At 38.5% G+C, this 13,326-nt stretch overlaps 1 protein-coding gene across 1 annotated transcript in view; it reads right to left on the minus strand.

Annotated features, from left to right (window-relative positions):
• Window positions 1–340: 340 nt before the first annotated feature.
• Window positions 341–13,326, minus strand: part of LOC310958952 (putative flavin-containing monoamine oxidase A) — a gene marked incomplete at both ends in the record, with an annotated part of 42,810 nt that continues 29,824 nt past the window's right edge. Inside the window, 2 exons of the mRNA XM_083930115.1 lie at window positions 341–433; window positions 11,824–12,112. Of these exons, the coding sequence (XP_083786241.1) occupies window positions 341–433; window positions 11,824–12,112 (382 nt within the window). The remainder of the gene's footprint in view (window positions 434–11,823; window positions 12,113–13,326) is intronic.

Genomic DNA, 13,326 nt, shown 5'->3' on the forward strand with positions numbered 1-13,326 from the left:
TAGATGAAAACAAAAGAGTAGCTCGAGCTAATTTCAGATGAAATCAAAGCTGAAAATAACCACGGGCAGTCAACATACTGTAAAAAATAATAAACTAAATACAACTGATGATCCAGAGCTGCAAAAACAGTTGAATATACATAAACATTAATACATTCACAGCCATGCTGACTCGCATAAGAATAATTAAGAATAAACGATTTAGGGTTTCCACAGCTAAGGGATGCCAACCTCCCAAGCTCTCTGTGGAATCATTTCCAGCATTCTATGAGCTCATGTGAAAAATGTATTGGCCATCTGGCCCATTTAAAGCCTTGAAAACAATCAGTAAGCATGGGGACTAACTGGGAGCCAGAGAGCGGAATGAAGTTCTGGGATGGGGTCGTGTCATCCCCTTGAGCAACAAGAGCTGAGAGGCAATGTTCAACAGCAGCTGCAGACAAGACGCAGACATGGAACTAATAATGGTGAAAGTAGAGTTACTTACAGATGGGGGAAGACGCAGGTGTTTGCACTTTTATTCAGATATTAAATTGAAAAAAACAAGAATAATATTGTGAGAAAAATAACATCCATATCTCTGTATTTGAAATTTCAAAGATCAAAGATCAAATTCCAGTGCAAGTGTCTATTTAACCCAGTTTACTGGGGGGAAGAGTAATAAAGGAGCTTGTTATATTAGGTTATATCAATCTGGACTTGAATGGCACCTTATGCAAACCATTTAAAGCAACTGCACGGTAAAGCTGGGTCACAATCAGCTAATCAAGTTCAGTCCAGTTCTTGACCTAATATTTACAAAATGACCCTCTAAATATACACTTTCAGGAGTGATTCATCCCTCAACATCAGATCACTTTCTTATTCATGCTGTTCTGAAAACTGTCAGATGAATCTGGCAAGCTAAGGTTTTCTGTGCTCTTGAACATGACTGGCATTCTCCATCCAGGGCAATTTACCTGATCAAATATTAATCAAGACTCTGTTATTGTATTGCCTATTTCTCAACTTAAATGTTTTCAGCAACACATTTTAGTATGCTGGTTAGTCGCAATTTCAAGAAATTTGGGACTCATGGTAATCGAAAATCGGGAACAGACAGAGAAAGAATTAATTGAAGTGAAGAAGAGCAAGTAAAAGAGAGCTGAGCCGAAAGGCAAAACTCTCGATCTACCGGTCAATCTTCGTTCCTACCCTCACCTATGGTCATGAAAGCTGGGTCATGACCAAAAGAAAGAGGTCGCGGGTACAAGCGGCCGAAATGGGTTTTCTCAGGAGGGTGGCTGGAGTCTGAAAGGAGCCAGTTGAGGTGGTTCAGGCATCTAGTAAGGATGCCCCCTGGGCGCCTCCCTAGGGAGGTGTTCCAGGCACGTCCAGCTGGGAGGAGGCCTCAGGGAAGACCCAGGACCAGGTGGAGAGATTATATCTCCACACTGGCCTGGGAACACCTCGGGATCCCCCAGTTAGAGCTGGTTAATGTGGCCCGGGAAGGGGAAGTTTGGGGTCCCCTGCTAGAGCTGATGCCCCAGTGACCCGACCCCGGATAAGCGGTTGAAGATGAGATTAAGATGAGATGACGTGACAAGATGGAGGGCTCGTCTGCAATTACACCCTGCCACTCGGGGTCGCACTTGGTTCAGGTGCTGCTGAGTATGAAACCTAGTGGAAGTGAATCGGAGTGCAGCTGTGCTTAAAGCTTCAGAAATGTAGGTTATATCAATCTGGACTTGAATGGCACCTTATGCAAACCATTTAAAGCAACTGCACGGTAAAGCTGGGTCACAATCAGCTAATCAAGTTCAGTCCAGTTCTTGACCTAATATTTACAAAATGACCCTCTAAATATACACTTTCAGGAGTGATTCATCCCTCAACATCAGATCACTTTCTTATTCATGCTGTTCTGAAAACTGTCAAAACTGTCAGATGGCGAGCTAATGTTTTCTGGGCTCTTGCAGATTTATTTGGCCACCCTCACATTCAGATCGATTTCCATACAGCACAGGCCCTCGTCAGAGCATTCGCAACTGTTTAACTCACATGTGGCATGTTTAAGACGATGGCTGACAGTGTCATGCTGTAATGTTATCTACTGAATATAGGTACTGAACATGACTGGCATTCTCCATCCAGGGCCATTTACCTGATCAAACATTAATCAAGACTATGTTACTGTATTGTCTATTTCTCAATTTAAATGTTTTCAGAAACAGAAATTAGTTTAGTTATATTTCAAGAAGTTTCGGACTTGGCTGTGTGGTGCCACCTCAACTTGCAAGTGTCACTCAACGCTATGTTGTTTTGTTTTTGTGACTGGTTTGAGGCCAAGTTGGATTTTCTCTGATTGGTGGGTCTATCCATTTTTGTCCAGAGGCATTTTGGTCTGCACAGTTGAAATCAAAATGAAATGAAAGGTTCCAGCAGTCTATCCTCACAGTTTGTACATATAACTACAAAAAGTAATGCACTGTAGTACTTGTTTATTCCACATATTTATTACTGTATAAATCACATCTGAAACGAAGAAGGAACTCATGTGACATACTATACCAGCCAAACTACATGGGGAACTGATGCACAGCGTATGTAGGCAGGGCACAGTGGATTTTTTTTTACCTGCTACATTGACTCTGTCTGTATCATGTTGCGGCTTCCAGCTTGAACATGTGCCATTGAGTTTTAACAAAGTTGGTTCTGCAGGCTTTGGAAGCTGTGCTGCCTCACATTGGCCCTCATTTATCAAACTAACGTACGGCAGAAAAACGTGCGTACAACCATTTCCAGGCAAACTTCGGCATTTATCAATTTGGACGTGAGCGGGAGCTATGATCAACTCTCACGTCAGGTCTGAGATTGTGTAAGCAAATTTCAGCCTGTGTATTTGCAGTGCAGCACAGCAAAATCTGGCTGAAAATAATTACCAAACCTCAGCTGTCATTAAGCATAAGCAGTCACATATTAAGAACAGATCAAAACGGATTCTTAAAAACGAATAAAAAAAAAAAAAATTGTGGTTGGAGAAATTGATTGTACTCATGTGCGTCTGATAGCACCATCCATGAATGATTACGCATTCATCAATCGCAAAAACTACCATTCGATAAATGTACAGGTGATTTGTGATGCCAAGCTGTCGCTTTTAAACGTGTGACTGGTGGCCAGGGGGACACACGATTCTTTTATATTAGACCCGACAGGGACAAGCGGTTGAAGATGGTATGGTTCTTCTAGGGGACAAAGCTTATCCCCTAACAGAATACCTAATAACCCCGCTGGCAATCCCCGCTACAGAGCAGGAGGGCAGGTTCAGCAGTGTGCACAAGCACACGGGTCACAGTGGAGCGCTGCTTTGGGTTGACTGCCTCCGTTATTCATTTCCATACAGCGTTTTTATGGGCCCCTTTTATTCCACTCTTAAGACTGACAAAAAGCACATCTTTATTTTGCTCCATCTTGGATGTCAGGGTGCCGATCTGTGTGTCGGAAAAGTTTCTTTTCGTACCAGCGTTTCTTCTCTTCATGTTTGACCTCAGTGGGCGAGGCCTCCGAACCAGGAATATTTAAGGGCGATCGTATTCAGCCGCCGCATTTATCAAGGCCAGCTCATTCGTACGCTGAGATTGGTCAGATATGAATGTTTCATAAATCACACGTGGGTCCTGTCATACGACCAATTCTGTGCTCAGATCTGCGCTCAGATCTGCGCTCAGATCTGCGCCCGTTTTCACGCAAGATTGACAAATGAGGGCCAGTGAATTCTGGTACAATGAGGTATGTGTCATCATTTTTAAACAGATTTTACTTTTTTACTCAATTCTACCTGTTGGAGGGCCACATAGCCATGCACAGAGGGAGAAAAACAGGCTGTAAAATTAGAGCTAAACTGTGCAGGCTTATAAGTACTAAACGAAACCGCAACCTTTTTTCCTAATCCTAACAGAAAAGTTTTGATGGTCAACCTTACGAACCTTTTGATGAGCATACGTTGGCTCCAGACTAATACGCACTTACAAATGAGTCTTGTGATGCCAGGACACTTCAGAACAGGAACCTGCTGTTAACCAGTTTTGAGTCAGGCAAGTTTAACAGTAACACATTGAATGTTACTTTTAGAGGTAATTATTTTTTGTACACTAATATATGAAATTAAATAAAAAAGACCTACATGACATCTGTCACATTCTACATTGAAAATCTGTTTTATCTAACCTACACTGCATATTTTGCGTCATCCACTTTGTGATGTTAACCAGGGAATTTTAAACATTTGAATATCTGCTATAATATAAAGGTTTTGAGGCAACAGAGAGCTGGGGATTTTTCACACAGCAATGATGAATTTTCAAACGCACTGAAATAAATGGGTTGTGGTTCCTGAGGAATATTATGGATAAATTAGGTCTAATCCTGTAAATGAATAACTGTGGTATCCCATAAAATGTAATAGTCTACTACAGTATAGATACAATGTGGGGTGTTCCTAAATCCAGATTAAGCTGAGAAATCTGATGTGTATCACACAAGTGTTACATTTGTTACAGTATTCATATAGATGTACTCAGCTGTTTAGGATCCTGAAGAAATACTGGAAGGAGACTGAGACTGTGACCACCAGCCCAAAAAACAGGTCACAGCATCGACTGAGAGAGGTCAAAGTTATCGACCAAAAATTAGAGGACAGTCAGAGAAATGTCAAGGACTCCGTCCACATCCAAATCCAATGGACCTCCCTGACAGATGTTACAATCTCCATCTCATTCTCATATGACCACTTGTTATCTTCTATCTCTCTCTCTCTCTCTCTCTCTGTCTCTGTCTCTCAAATTACCTTGTTGCTGAAGCAATTATAAATGACGAATGAACTGGCGACCCTTAAAAAAGGGTCATCAGTTCTAGTGAACATGATTTAGTTTTTGCATTCAGTATTTTTCCATCATCTATTCATTAAGTACATACTGTACCTCAGCATTCCTACTGGCATGAGTTTGTGGAAAAAAAACAAATACATAGCCATGCGCCCATCCATTCTATACTGGGAGATCATCTCCCCATTGAGGTCCTAGCACCACCTGTACCATATTGTATATACAAAATTAGTGAAAAAGTTAGTTCACAGTCACACTCATCAAACCATTGAGTGACTTCTTTAAGCACTTTTATGTAAAAGAAAAAAAGATGGAAACCTAACAATAAAGTAAACATCATGGAGAAAAAGCTATTTCCAATCTTCAGACATTTTCGAACATGAGCCCATCACTTAAAATATAGCCATATCAGATAATTCAATATGTTTTAATTTACCTTTTTTCCTTTGATTAATTTGAAAAGCTAGATAGATAGACAAATATCATTCAGATATCTTAAAGTGATAGGTCAAGTGACCCCTTTTTTTCCATCGCCAAAATGTAGCCTAACTGTGGAGCATTATTTTAGACAAGCTAGCATAACATGGTTGGCACCAATGGATTCTTTAGATTTACTAGTCTCAAATGATACTATCATCTTCACCATGGCTTTAAAACCACCCTCCCTGTCAAAGAACATTTTTTTTCTGTACTGCCCGATATAAAGTTCTTTCTTTCTTTATACATTATTTGTACTGTATTAAATTCTACTAGATCCATAAACTTCAATTGGCATTTAACTTTAAAAACAGAGAGTCGGTGTGTTCCCAAAATCTTGCATTATTAACATCCTTATGGCTCTTTTTTGTAATATGCATAATGAATGTAGGGTGCTTTTGTAAGTGTTACCCCATACCTCCACACAGTAGTTTAAATATGGCAATGTAAGTGAACAATAAAGAATGTAGAGCTCTTTGTTGTTCAGAATGTTCCTTGTCCTTTCTATGACCTCCTATTTCCATATACTCCTTCTATATCAACATATAATCTCACTTGTACCATAGTGTTTATTAAATAATTTTCAAAGTAACTCAGCTGGTTAGATCTCAACTGGACCTGCTCAGTACTGTATGTCACAGGACACGATGAGATGTTAACTGTGGTGTATGCAATGGGAGCATCTGCTAAGCCTGCCTTGCCTGGACGAATGTCTTACAAGGCAACTAGATATCATCTAGAACAAGGCAATAGAGATCATTGGTGTGGATGAGGTATATGCCCTTAAGGATTATGCCAAGCTGAGCCTTTGCGTAACAGTTGCTGGAACAACTGTTCTTTTTATCATACATACTCCCAGCTGTTCAGTTGACCCAAAACGTCTGCTATTTCCAGCTCATGTACCAGGTCAAACCACCACACCATGCTTTGCATGCCTTGACAGGAGCCTTCTCTATTCTGCTGTAACAATATGGAACATCCTTCTCCCTGTTGATGTCAGAGGAATTGCTGAAAGATAGCCTACAATTGAATGGCCAATTACCTTGTGGATTGTGTGAATTGACTATATAATAAATACCTTAATAATACAAATAAAAAAACAAAACAAACAAATGATTGAATGAACACTTCCTCAACATGAGACTGTAATTCAAGGTCAAGGGTTTCAAATATATTCATGATGCCTTATATATGCTTATATATATATGCTTATATATGAACAATTGAATTGACATTTTAGCCAGATTATCAACAAATAGGCTAAAATACTAAAACAAAAGATGTTTGTGCTCACCTCCATGTTTGCACAGGTGGGCTGGGGCGGAATGTCTGACTGTGAGAATGTGTCCACACAGGTAATAATTAATGCATGACAGGAAAGGGTAGTGCTGAAAATAGTATTTGCAAAATGTCTTTCTCTGTTTCCTCCCCAAAATTTACATTTACAAACCCAAACCCAGATTATTACTGTTGGTTAAGTTTAAGTCTGTTTATACAGACATAATCGGCTCATTTGTAAGGTTTTCGTTTAAGGACCAAGACTGTTTGAAATTTACTATCAAGGCTGTGCTGTCACGCACATTGTTCTCCCAGTAATGTTAGTTACAGTAGCGCTGCCAGGGGGCAGATGATTCTTCACTGCATTTAAACTCTCTAAGAAAGTTGTTTAGGAAAAAAGTTGTTTCCCATTCTCAGTGAACACCATGAAGCAATGTTTAACTCACTGAAGGCCCAGTTACTGTAGCTTGCATGCAAGAACTTTGAGGAGCTCTAATGACTGTAAAGATGTAATCGACACACAGCTCGGCGCAGACACTCGCCGCCTTCAGCTATTTTAATGGTGAATGGAGCTTGTTTTTAACCCTTGGCATTTAACTGTGATTTTCTTCTGCTGTAGATTCATTTATACGTCGCTCACGTCCGCTTCTGCTTTTCTGTGTTTAGTCAACAGTGTCGCTGTCCTTGGTGCTGAATTGTGGATGTCATAAAATGGTAGTGTGTTCGGAATGCACAGACAATGTGTTTTTCCTTTTGTGGTGTACTGTTTTTTTTTTTTGCAGTTCAGTTTCAAGCCTTTTAAAGGGCTATAGGTTGGAGTCGAACCCGCAGACACTGCCTCGAAGATCTTCAGCCTCTTTAAATGGGGCGACTGCTCCCACCACTGTGCCTACGGCTGCCTCATGTGGTGTACTGTTTTTGTGTTATTTTTGGTTCTGAATGTCCTTGACGGCCTTGAGACTTGATCATTTCTTGTTCAACAGTCTCTGAGACTGTAGCCTACAACTTGTTGTTCATGCAGTTGTTTTATGCGAGTGGAAATTTGGGGGGAAATTAGATGTATTCTGGTGTAAAAACTTCACTGTTACGGAGGTTAGGCGGTTGGCCTTGATTCAGTCTGGACTGGTTTGAATGAAACCAGGGAGAAAAAGCCAGTGAAAGATAGTGATAACAAAGACAAATAGTAAGCCATGGTGCCAGACTACTGTTCAATGATCAGTGGGTGGTGGGGGAACTCTCTAGAAGAGAAATTGGACCGACAAAAATCCTTTCAATCAACTCTGCAATCAAGTGATAGCGATTGAATCACTTTCTCTTGGATGTGTTGATTGTATGATTGCTTCATGCAGTTATATCAGTCTACAATCCAGACTAACCCATCTTGTTGTTTCCCTGTGGTGAATTGTCAAAACATGCCTTCAAGAAGAGATTGAATCAGCATGAGGTGTAATCCTAAAGCTCAAGGATTTCAAGCATACACAAATCAGCATCAGTTTGTATCTGCTAAAGAAAAGCTATGGTGACTCCCTCTCAAAATAATAATAATAATACAGTTTAATGACAAATTAGATACAAAAATGATACATAAATATGATGAAATGATACATTGCATTTGTTAATGCAATTATATTGTATTTCTATAATGCTACTTTCCCCTTTGATTTGTCGTAATATTACCTTCAAAACACTATGAATTTAAAAAAAAGGCGGCTTATGTCATTTACAAACTAAAATTTGATATTTGACAGTTTTGCAAAACCCCAGATCATGTAAGATGAGTCGAGGAACGTAAAGAGTTTAATGTTAAATCTCACTGTTACTTCTTGCCTCACTAGATATAGAAAACTGTTGAACTTTCACATTTGAAGCAAAATGGGGCTGCAGAATACTGTAGTATGGATATCATTTTTGAATGTATTAACTAAGTTACTAAATAACAGCTGCAAAGGCAGCTGCACAAATGAATCATGATGTATGTTAAACATTGAAAAGCTGCTTTAGAAAAGAGGAACAGAAGCTATAAGTAAACCCTTGCCAACAATCACTGAAAGGCACTTGACAGAATATTTGCATAACAATGCTACAAAATGCAGTCTAAACACAATTGCCAGAGTTGGATCAACCCCGTGCTGACATAATTTAAAATAAATGAACATTATAAGCTTCACAAAGGCAGTATTTCTTCCTGCGTTGCTGTGATGCTGGAGGAAATACTGCCTTTGCATTACAGTACTCTTGTCATTTAGATATTTTATTCTTATACTTTTAGGGCATTTTTTAAAATTATTTTTATTCTATTTCAGTGTTTTATTGTATGTTTTGCTCAATAATTTTTGCTGCTTCTACTGCTGGTCACTCGCCACTTTAGTTCCTTTATTCTATACTATTTAATTGTTTGTTCTTCTCTTTTATTTATTATTTTATTTTTCAAGTCTATAAGCGCTGTTCTTCTTGTGTGCTACCTATTGATTTCCGCATGTTTTATGTTTAATGCTCTGATGGTTGTCTTCTCCTTTTCATGTTTTTGATGTAAAGCACTTTGAGCTGCATTTTTCTATGAAAGATCTTTTACAAATAAAGTTTATTATTATTATTGTTGTTGTTATTATTATTAAAACAAGTCCCGTAAGTATGCGTGAGGCTAATATGATAGCCACATCAGCTTATTCACATATAGAGTCTGTTTTTAACTGAGAAAATTGTTGTTTTTGGTCCCAAATATTGATAACATTGCACTACAATGTATGAAGTTTTAAAGTTGGTGTTATTGCCTGAAGGCATAAACTAAGGCTAGTGCTGTACAATAGGTGTTTACAGAGGCTACAGTAATTACAGCAACATTACTCATGTAAAACAACAACGCACAGTCAATTGTGCAGAGTAGAGGGTGAAACATGCAGATCCATCTTTCTCTTTTTAATTATATACCAATTCTAGGCTTTCAAACTTTCAGGGGCTGAAAACTTAATCATTGCATAGGTCATTTGACCCTTATCTTGGGAGCATCAAAATATTGAGCAAAATGTCTTCTTTTCTGATTTGTTATGACTGTATTATATGAAAGGCTGCTGGCTGCTCTACATCAATGTACACAGCGAAATTCGCAAATTATGGTTGTGAAATGGGAGCATGGCCTTTTTACCAAAGATGAAACATAAAAATGTTATTTTACAGTCCTCAGAAATTTAAAGGAACAATTTTCCCCTGTATACTTTCACTGTTTAACCTTTGACAGCGTAGGTCAAGGGTTTTCAATCAAAATTCAAAAGGATCCAATTAGATAAAAATGTCCAAAGCACCATAATGTTTACCTTGTGTTATGATTTAGTGCCTTACACAGTATATTGAAGTAGCCTTGTAGTATCAATGTGTGTATGCAGTTTAGAAAGTACATATTGATAATATTTTATATTCAATATTTCATATAAACATGTTATTAATAGACTGGAGACACAACGCTTATTGGAATGCACAGATTTGGTTGGCTGGATTGCATTGCGTGAGATGATTTACAACGCATGCATTTGATCTGTGAGTTTCTTGGGCTGCTAAACCAGTGCCGTATAGGCCATTAAAGCTTAAAATAGAAATGCCATGTCAAAATGTAATCATTTGAAGGTTAACAAAGGGGACACATTTTGATCATTTTGCCAACAAGGGAATGACATTCCTCCTTGTCCCCCCTCAAATCCCCTTAAGTCAGTCACACAATACTTAGGTAGACTTGTTCTAATAAATGTTCATCATTTCACAATGATAATGCATCTGCAATCATTCCAAGAACTGGATTATATTAAATGGCAACTGTCAAGGTAAGTTGCCGACCCTCAGATGTTATATTTATGTATGCCGCATGCTTAAGCTGACAATGACATGTACCATGTGAAGGAACCTCTATGCAGCACCGTGGCAAAAGGGAAGTCTATATTTTGTACTTTACATGAAATCTGTACAGAATCTCAAATCCATATCGGAGCCATTGCTTTTGGCCAAATCAGTGACCAAATGGTGTTTAAAAAAAACTAACATGTTCAGAGATGTTGGGTGGTTGGTCTTGATTTAGCCTGGACTCGCTTAAAATGAAACAGGGGAGAACAGGCAGTTGATCCAGTGTAAGCTACTGATAACAAAGACAAATAGCAAGCCGTGGCGCCGACGGAGTCACAGACTACCATTCAATGACCAGTGGGCATTTGAGATACTCTCCAGGAGAGACATGGGGACAGACAAAAATCCTTTCAATCAACTGTGCAATCAAGAGATAGCGATTGAATCACTTTTTCTTGGACGGTATCATTGTGTGACTGGTTCATCAATCTTACACTCATTTTAATGTCTGATTGTGGTTGTGTGGCTATGCTCCAAGCCTCTCAGGCAGGTTTTGTGGCTCTGTGGGAAACAATGCAAGGCATGCCAAATGAGAGCTCCATTTTCAAACTGCAAAGTGGTTTAAATACAATATGATCGCTCTGAAGGCCTAAGCTTACAAGCACAACTTAAATTTTATGGTAAAAATTTTAAATGAGATAAGGCGCATATATCTACAATTGATTTCTGTTGATATTACTACAGAAAGTAATTGTCTTATCATTTTTCATTAATGATTAATGAATCATAAAATCTTTTAAGTTTAAAGGCATCAAATTATTTTCTTTCAGCGGTTTTATTCAAGAAGTGGAAAGCCTTATCAGACTTTAAAAGAAGACGAAGATTTGTTTTATATATTCTTTTGTCATAAAAGTTGAATAAATACATTATTTTATTAAAAAAATGTTATTAATCAACAATCAATGAAATACATGCTTAATAATTGTACTGTCATGCCATGGCAGAAAGCATGTCTCAACTGTTTAAAGATCACTTTGTATTTTATCTGCACACTCTGAGTCAATATAGGGTAATTTTGATATATGATATTAAGCAGTGCCATAATTTATTAATAATATAATGGGATTTAATATGATACAGTATAACGGAAATTAATCAAATAGAGATTAATTTTCAAACATTGATTATGAAAAATGCAGTATGTGAAAAAAAGAAAAGAAAATCATCAGATATCAGAAGGCAGAACAACGTCTCTGGAGCCCCAGCAAAACCAAAACCAACCAGGTAAAATGCACACTAGTTTTACATGTCACTGTCAATATCAGAATATATCATGCCTGGTTGTTAAAAATACATTTGTCAAGTAGGTTTTTGCCTTTAGCAATGCATTTTGATTCTGTGCCAGCATAAGTGATGCACTTATCACAAGTGTAGCTATGATTATAGCATTGCTTGTAAACAGGTACATGAGTTTGGATGATGGTGTTTGCTTGGCAGCGTCCTTGACAGTTTGACTAAGCTGCACTGCTTCCTGTTCCTCCTGGGTCAGGATCATGGGGCAGAGCTCAGCCAGTACTTCCAGAGCTGCTCGCTGACCTGCTTGTACTGCACCACTCATGTACCCACACCACAGGGTGGCTGTCTCTGTACCTGCCCAATGGATCCTGTAAATCAAGAAAAGCAGTGATTAACACATTATCAGTATATATTCTTATAAACATTTATACATTTCTGCCAGGTTTGGTGCTCAGGTTTGTAGTCCACAGCATGTGGACTACAAACTGGAGCTGGAGTATGCAGACGGCAGGGCTTTGTCATTGGCAAAAGGGTACACTTCTGAGTTTGAATATCTAACAGATATTCTCAAAGCACTGCAAAATGAGATGCCCAGAGCGGTGAGGGGGAAAAAAGGATTGGAGTGGATGCTTGGGAGGGAAAATGTGGCCGTGGATGCTGCTGCTGCCAACTGACAGCCCCTCCAAGAAGTTGAAGACAATGGCTGCAGCAGAACTGAAAATGATGCATTACAGGCTTTTTTTATCCAGTTGCACTGTGAAAACATAAACTCTCAAATAAACCAAACATACAATGTGGAAAGGAGATAAAAGTTACAATAATGTAACTCTAGTTCTATTAGCACAGGCAGAGCCTTCTACTGGACTTTATAGATAATACTATCCTCCAATAACAGCATGCATTCACCCAATGAAATATGCATAAATGTAGCTAACATTATATTACTGCTAGCGAGCTCAACATATTTTGTGGCAAAGAGGGTACTGCTATGCTAACACTACTAATATAATTAACGTAACACTACCTAACTATCTATCTATCTATCTATATATATGAATGCATTTGTATTGAAACTTCAAATCAAATATATGTTAACAACAAATTGGATGAATAGTCAGTAGTAAATAGATGATCAGTTTGCCAAAGATGCAATGAGAAACGTTCAGAAGCATTTTCAGTGTTTAGTTCAGCCTACAAAAATATCCACTTTAGACTGTATCAGCATCCAGGAAGAATACCTCAGACTGAAAGGCCTTTTGGCAAAACAAATTTGGAGTTATAGTAATGCACAGTACTTGCCGATCCACTGAGAGGTCTTGGGGTCTAATTGGTCTCCTCAAACTGATCGTTAAAAAATTAGTTTGTTGAAGTTGCCTGACATCACCCCACGTATAGGACCTTTTACTGCAATACATGGTTATACACTTTTGTTTGATGGATTTAGACTTCAGTGACTCAGCTGGAAGTGTGACAAACCCAGGGCTCACTGAGATATACTATACAAATGATAATGCAAAAGGAAAGCAATATATTCACCAAGTATGTTAATAAAAAAGAAAACAGGCAGGAGTGGTGTAGGGAA

This window comes from Echiichthys vipera (genome assembly GCF_963691815.1).
Source record: "Echiichthys vipera genome assembly, chromosome: 16".
Classification (NCBI taxonomy): domain Eukaryota; kingdom Metazoa; phylum Chordata; class Actinopteri; order Perciformes; family Trachinidae; genus Echiichthys; species Echiichthys vipera.